General features: G+C 38.5%; 1 protein-coding gene and 1 long non-coding RNA gene across 3 annotated transcripts; both read right to left on the bottom strand.

Annotated features, from left to right (window-relative positions):
* Window positions 1-201: 201 nt before the first annotated feature.
* LOC112191313 lies at window positions 202-1,695 on the bottom strand. Of its 2 annotated transcripts, none has more exons than XR_005807995.1 (6): window positions 1,639-1,695; window positions 1,459-1,559; window positions 1,329-1,362; window positions 611-808; window positions 379-528; window positions 202-282 (listed from the first exon to the last, which is right to left on the bottom strand). It is a non-coding gene; the product is annotated as an uncharacterized LOC112191313 (long non-coding RNA). The 2 variants fall into 2 exon arrangements; XR_002932913.2 differs by having other exon boundaries at window positions 1,459-1,534.
* A 322-nt stretch (window positions 1,696-2,017) lies between these two features.
* Window positions 2,018-4,606, bottom strand: LOC112194536 (disease resistance protein RGA2). The gene has a single exon (XM_024334762.1). The coding sequence runs from the start codon at window positions 4,604-4,606 to the stop codon at window positions 2,018-2,020; it is 2,589 nt and encodes an 862-aa protein (XP_024190530.1).
* Between the last annotated feature and the right edge of the window lie 3,507 nt (window positions 4,607-8,113).

Below are 8,113 nucleotides of genomic sequence, written 5' to 3'. Positions count from 1 at the left end.
CTAATCAATGCAAAAGAAAGAAGAAAAAGAAAAACAAATTTTAGCTAATTGATGCCTCATATAACAAGTGACATGGATTTGCATAAACTTCTAAATTGAACATGGCGGCTTCATGACTTGGATGTCTTAAGAATGAGAAGTAACTTATAACTTCACCTCTGAAGTAAAAGCTCTTTCAAAATTCACCTCTGAATTTTTTTGGGGCTCTGAGAACGCCTTTGCCTGCACCAAATGACTGCTTATGGGTACATGACAGCCATAATCTCAAATACTACAGAGCATCTGGCAAGGTACAAACCAAAAAGTTCATAAAATATCGGCAATTTTTGTGAGCACCAACTCTTGAAATCGGAAGAGAAAGAAGACAAAGAAAGCTACCTGCTTCACTAATTAGCTTGTTTCTATCATCCATCAGACATCACACATTGTTGCTATCCAAAGATGTCCAAGTTGATGGCATAAATTGCTTTTAGCACAACAGAGCCAAAAATGACGAAAACCTTGTCCCCCAATTCTTGCTGCAAAGAGCTAGGATAAGAAGAGTTGGTTTACATATTCAGTTCTATCTGGACAAATAGAGCAACACAAAAAATGGGTTGTAAGAGTCCACCTGTACACTACAATCTGTCAAGAGATTTTCCATGCAACAGCTTCCACTATAACAATGATTTCTCAATGGAAAACAGAGTTGGCCAAATAATGTTACACCACTGGTTTGGAGGACAATTCAGAGCAACAAACTGAACTTGGGAGATGGCACTACCAGTTTAGCTGACTCAACTACTCCTCATCTGGTGTTTTGGAAAGCCTGCAAATCAAAGAAGTCCATTTTTGAATGATGTTGTAGTACTATGGAAAACTATCCTAACCCTACTCTATTGCTTTCAAGTAATAATGTCAACTACCAAGGACTTCACCAAGTTGTAGGAAGTGTGTGTCTTCTACCTATAGTTTCAATCCCCAATAACAAAGACCTAAACCAATCTATAAACTTCACCCGGTAATAAACTTTTCAGGGAAATTAACATAATTTGTATGCATGTATTCATGCTCTATCTATCCTCGATACTTATGCTATACATTCTCAATAGGAATGAGTAAACAACAACCATGTAAGGGAAATTACGGATCATGAGAAGTACCAGGACTCTATTTGCAAAACAGCTATTCCTCCAATTTAGCAAAAACCATTGTTTGTCAAAAACAAATTAGATGCCCATGCAAAAACAACATATTGAATGGATTTATTTATATAATTTAATTGCTCGTGATATAGTGAGTACATAGATATAGAAAAGACAGAGAGACTGATAAAGAGACTAACTTACTCTTTTGCTCTCTTCAGCAACTCTATTGAATCTCCTCCAAACCCAAATGAAAAGAAACATAAATGGGTCCAATGCTTTATCAAACTCAGCAGAATAAATGCATAGCAAGAAGGACTTCCTTTCTCCATACCTTAAAATTGTCTTTATTGTAGGATTGCCTAAATCAAATTTCACGGCCTTAAGTATATCAGCCTCCATTTACACACCTTTTCAATGACAAGAAGTATCAATCTGTTATGCACTACATTATAGATTCGTGGGAGAAATGGAAAACACTTACGAAGATGAGAAAATGAAATTTGAAACTTACCTCTTCCTTGGTGTATGTATTATCTGTTATGAAACACAATTCTTCAACATGTGGTGTGATCTCCTCATACTTCCTATTAACCACACAAACAAAAGGATTGTCAATACGATTCATATGAGTTCATTGCCAAGTAATAAGGAAAGTGAAGGGTTTAATGCATTGAAAAGGCAGGTGGTAGCATGTTTGAAGAACATACCTTACTCGCCTCGATGTTGGTTAATTCTCGATTTTTATATCTTCAACTAATAGAAAAGAAGTTTGGTCAGTGCTAGATTAAAACAAGAAAGAGGAATATATATAAGTATAAACTATTCAGTTAAGTTTGCCTTTTCAAACTAATAGACAGATTAACTAAAATTAGAAGAAAAGAGGAGAAGAATCAAATGGCCCAATTTAACAATTCGTTTAGTAATAGATGAAAAGAAGTCTTACTCTTGATTAATGGAATATGACGAATCTTAGGCCACTCTGAGCCACTCTCCTCCGTGCATCTTTCTTCTAGACGGGGACAATTGCGGATGTTTATCTCTTTCAATTTGGTGAGGCGTTGCATAGCTTCCACAGGAGGTAGATACTTCAGACTACTGCAAGACCGAATAGTCAGGTCCTCAAGAGATGCAAGGTTTCCCAACCATTCTGGAATAGCCTGCACTCCCTGAAAGGAATTTATTTCCAAATGTCTTAAAGAAGGCAAGTGTTGAATTTGTTTAGGGAGAGACTTGAGCTTACGCCATCCCCAGATGGATAATGATTCAAGCTGTGGTATAGCCTGAAAAGCCGGGAATGCATGGAGCTTCTCGCAGAAATCACCAATTGTCAATTCCTTCAAACGGGTGAGGCTGCAGGACTGTGACGATGCTGCTAACTCATCCGGTAGACATTTTAATTTACGACACCAACGAATCTCCAAGCTGCGGAGGGATGTGAGCTTGTCTGAACTTGGAATAGTTTCTAGATTATCGCACCACCATATCTTCAATTTTTGAAGAGATTCAAGGGTTTGAAAAAAGGCACTAAATTCTGGCCCAAATTGTGCACTTTCGTAGTAACAGATTTCCAAGTCACGGAGTGATGTGAAGCCTCCTCGTGAAATTGGAAGAAAGTCTAGATTACTTACACACAACTGTTGGAGGGATGTACTTAGACTTTCGATTGAAATGGATGGTACCTTAGAGCACCTTGTTATACTCAACCTCCGAATTGAGGTGCAAAATTCCAGCCCACCCGGTAGGCTTGATAATTCGGGACAGTCTTCTATACTTAATACACCGAGAGATGGGAGGCCTTGTGAAAATGGAATGGAAGTTATTTTGGGGCACCTCCTCACATTCAATGTTTCAAGGGTTGTGAGACCACCGCATGTAGCATCTGGGATGTACTTTAAATTGTCACAATGCCACAACGACAGCGTTTTAAGAGAAGATGTGAGTATCCCATCAGGTAAATATCTCAAATTATTGCAATTCCGTATGGACAAATGAGAAAGAGATGCGCAACATTGCTCAAAACCTTCTGATATATGAGTCAACTCCGAACATGAAGATATGTGTAAATGTGCAAGATTCTTGTTGTTTTCCAACATCCCTTCCGGCAGATAAGTAAGTCCCCCCACATTGGATAACCTGAGATAAGTGAGAGTGGTGAGTTGATTGCTTAGAATACTTGCTATTGGCATGCCTCCACTATCCATGTCTTGTATCACCAACCTCTTAAGAGATGGAAAATGACTGGGAGCACTTGTCAGTTGGTCACAGTGAATCAAGGTCAGCTTCTTAAGGCAAGGAAACACCACCCTAGTTCCTCCCTCTGTTGGCGCTTCCATCCATTCAATCAGGTTCTGTGCCTCCTCAATATGCAATGTTTTCAAAACAGGGAACAAAGGCCGGGCCTCCTTACTTGATCCATTTCCACAGTTAACATGGTTATCACCATAAAACTCTGATCCCATACAAGTTAGATTCTCCATTCTCTTAATCTTAACACAACTAAGACTGGGTAAGTGCCCAAGTACTGGAACTCCTTCACATTTGTTGCAGCCCAATAATTCAATCTGTTTCAAATTCTTGGCTAGCAATAACCATGATGGAAATTCAACACCCATGAATTCATGAATCGCCAAAAATTCCAAACTATCATGTGGTCGTAGGCCTTTTAGTACATCGTCTTCATTCTCCACATTGTGGCTTGGCCTATCAAGCTTCCATTCAAGGATTAACTTGCATATATGTTTCTTCTCAACTAAGTTTGCTTTCTGCGCTTCTTCTCCATCTCTTACATTTTCCAATCCATAAATAGACAAGGTGTTCTGCAACTGGTTTAAACCACTCAATTCCTCAATTCTCGGACCTGTCTCTTTACCCACCTTGAGAAAAGGTAATGACCGAAGATTAGTGAACCGTCCCAATATTCCACTTGGAACTTTCACATATCTACCAAAATAAATGTGCCGCAAGTTGATCAAATTTGCAATTTCTCTCGGAAACTCTTCAAGCTGATAAGCTATTTTCAATGTTTGCAGGTTGTAAAGCTGACCAATTGATTTGGGAAATGTTTTGATTCTTGTTTTCAAAACATTCAGATACCTTAAATGTTTCAACTTCCCAATTGAAATTGGCAACTCCATAATGTCTGCATTGTATAAATTTAAGACACGTAAAGATTTAAAATTAAGTAAGTTGCTCTCAAGGTCAAGGACTTCTCCACTGAGAAAAAGTGAGTGTAAGTTCCTTGATTTTGATACACTTTCTGCAAGATCATGCACAAGATCGTGCATCTTACATTTGGTAACATTACCACCATAATCCTTTCTAGCGTCTTGAAAAAACGACTTCGCCAATAGGATTGTAAAATATTCATTACCTCTCTCCTCCATGTCTAGGCTTTTGTTAGGACAAGGGTGAAGCCATCCCTGAGCCATCCATAGTTGGATCAAGTCATCCTTTTCAATATCAAAATCTTTGAAGAACATCGAGCAATATGCAAAACATTGTTTCAAGGATGAAGGTTTCAATTCATCAAAACTCAACTTCAAAATTGACAAAATTCTTTTTTCTCCTTCTGGTAAATCCCATATTTTATTGTTTACAATTGACCTCCATTCGTCAGTTGTTTTGGAGCGCAACATAGGTCCCAAAACCTATTATCAGTGGATTATCTATTAGATTTATATCACATAGTAATGTTAATACAATACTAGCTACTTACCATACACTATGTGCACATCAATTGACTTTTCTATAAATAAAAGAAGAAGATGGTTACACTATTTTCTTTTTTACTCGCTCTGATCAAGCAAGGGTTTTTACTTAATCTCTGTGGTAGTAACCAAAAAAACAAAAACAAAATAGAGAAATGTTGTTGTATAAAATAAATAGAAAAGAAGTGGATGGCCTAGTATAAAAGATTTTAAAATCATCACAAACCTTTCTTTTTTTTATTTTCTATTGCAATTTCTGAAATTTTTGAAATCTAATGAATATAAGAGCTAGTGATAATAATGGTCCACACAAAAGAGCTGCATAGCTGGGGGGAGAAAAAAATAAAAATGATAATTAACAAAAATTTTAGTTTGAAGTCATATAATTAACCTCTTTCTTTTGGTCGAAATCTTAATGCAAGCATGTATTTGTTATCTCATGTTTGCTTTTCATTGAAAAAAAAAATCAATTGAAGCAGAGGTTTTCTTCAAACAATAAGGAGCTGGGTCAACTATTCAATCAAATGTGGTCTAAATACTAAAGCTTATATTTTGGTTATTTCAGTTTGACTTTATTTTACTAAATATTACTAAATTCAGTTTGTCCCCTCCAACTTTAGCGCAAACATCAGTTTGGTCTCTAATATATTTTTTTAATCACGATGGTCCCTGCACTTCAAATTTCCATCACCCGCCTCCAAATTTCAAATTGACTCCAAACATGACGTCACAAGCTGAGTTAGCCCCGACAGCATGACCCACTTTTCAGACTTGACCCTCAATTTGAACAAAATGTTCAAACTACTCTCCTCCTCTCTTAAATCCTACAATCCTTTCTCTAATCCCAAAAACCCAGATCCCTTCGCAGCTCCACTTAACCACCCCCATGAGAGCAACCACCCCACTCAACCGCCACCATGAGCACAACCCAACCATCTACTCCTACTTCACTTCCAACCCTCAATCCTCTTCACCATCAAAACCAGTCTTCAACTACTAAGTGTCTCTCTTGTCCCTCATCTCCCAATCTCCCCAAACCCACACTCTCTGTAATCCCAGAGGCATCCCCACCACCATGCAAACCATCAAAACCAGATTTCCCTTCACCTTTAATACCCAAATCATCAAAACCAAAATTCAATTCACCTTCACCATTAAAACTAGATTCATATCAGTGATTTTACCTTCATCGCCCAAACCCTCCAATCTAATCCTTGAATTCAATTGTTCTTTCGAGTTTGGTCGAAGCTAACAATAGAGTTCATCGGTTGAATGATTGTAGTACTAGTGCTAAAAGAACAAGGAAAAAAAAAACCTGATGCTTCAAATTTCTTGGTTTTTCTTCTAGGGTTAGGACTAAGTCTATCATCAATGAAGACCGAAGCGATTTTGCCGCTGCAGATCTTCGAGTTCCTATACCGGATGATGATGCACTCGCTCCTCCAGACCGATCTCTGATTCGGTGTCATCTACTACGACGTCATCTCTGCCACGGAGGACGTCAGCTGCATTGGCGATGTCGTTAAGCATAAGCAACTCGTTGACGACCCGTTCTTCTTGAAGCGGAACCTATTTATGACACCATTTTCTTTCTTCTTCTGAAGCACTTTTGAAGGCGTACTGAGGGAGCAGCAGGCCTTGCTGGAGTTGGAGGACACGACGGCGAGGCTGAAAAGGGTGAAGGAGACGCTGAGGAACACACTCAATACTTGATGACGGCGTCCACCGTCAAAGAAGTTTTTCCTTCATCTTTGGTGGTGAATTTGAAGGGGGAGAGGAAGAAGAGATTAAAGCCTAATGATTTTTTAGTACCAGTGGAACGTGCAACCAAGAGAACAGGATTTTCCTGTGGATAAAGAGTACCCATTAAAGACAATTATGTATCTTCCTTAACTGACTATAATCACAACACACAATCATTAGCAAAATAGAAACGGTAGAAAGGCATTATCAGGTAAGAACCGTTTTAATAAAGAAGCTCGGAAGCAGAGTCAATCTGGTGAAGAACCTATGATCTTACCAGCCAATACCTCTATATTATCACTCATTCCAACATAACTTCTAACCATAACCCCTCATTGAATCCAGAGCTTTCCGGTAGCGTAACGGAGAAATTAAAACTCAAAACAGTGCAACCCCAATTTCATGTACACAGAGACTAATTTCAACACTCTTACTCGAATCTAATCCTATAAGTTACCCAAGCTAAAGTAAACTCCAATATCCAGGAACTGAAACAATCTAACATCAAAAATCCGATTCTAATTTCCAGAATTTCCCCAAATCTATACACAATACTCATGCACTGAAACAACAAGCTCAAACAGATAATAATCAAGAACCAAAAATCAACACACAAGTTGCAGATGGGGCTAGGGTTTGGGGAGAGTAATAATCTTACGTCATTATCATCCGAAGAGAGCTCGCCTTCTTCTCTGGATTTGGGAGGGAGCTCCGAGTTAGGGCTTTTGTCCGCCGCGGACTCGACTTGCATCGGCGCTGCGCTGTCGGGCTCCATTTCAGGCGGCGATTACGGCGAGCATATAAGGGGTCAAGGTTTGGGTGAGTGTGTGAGATTTGGAGAGTGAGAGAGGGAAGACCTTTATTGCCGTGAGATGTGAATTGCGAACCGATCAAGGGGATCCAGAAAAGTTACGGTCCGGAATTGGGCCAGCACACCCTTTAAAATATATGATATTTTCAATAATTAAAAGAAATTATAAATGTAAGAAATAATATGGAGGTATTTTTTTCTTTTTCTCTTTTTCTTGTTTCCCTCCTGACTCTAATTTCATTTTTCTGTTAGATTCATCTAATCTCTTATTCCCGTTAATTTTTAATTTTTTTTTTTTTGAAAAGAGGGCCGGTGCGGCTGCCCTTAAGTTTTGATTAATGAAACCATAGACTACAAAGGGAGGACATAGAGCCTAAACCCCATATTTCAAAATGTAATGTATTATAACATGCACCAATTAGCAAAAAGTGTACATTTGACAACTCTATTTGCTTTGACAAAGAGGTGACATAACGGAAAGATAACTCTACAAAGGAGAAGCACCAAAACAAATAGCACAGTTTTCCTACTATGTTGCCTCACGGAATCTAATCCGGCGACACTCTGTTTCATTATGCCACTAGGAGGTTGCAATCATTTGACAAAGCAAGGAACTCGCCGCCTAACTAGGACAATCAAGGCACACAAGGTGCCCATATACGGACAACGCCCACCTCTTCTTATTGAAAAGAGTAAATAAGTAACAACTAACAAAGCAAAGTAAA

This window comes from Rosa chinensis, chromosome 3 (assembly GCF_002994745.2).
Source record: "Rosa chinensis cultivar Old Blush chromosome 3, RchiOBHm-V2, whole genome shotgun sequence".
Classification (NCBI taxonomy): Eukaryota; Viridiplantae; Streptophyta; class Magnoliopsida; order Rosales; family Rosaceae; genus Rosa; species Rosa chinensis.
Note: the sequence above shows the minus strand (reverse complement) of the source record. Positions and strands in the feature narration are given on the sequence as shown.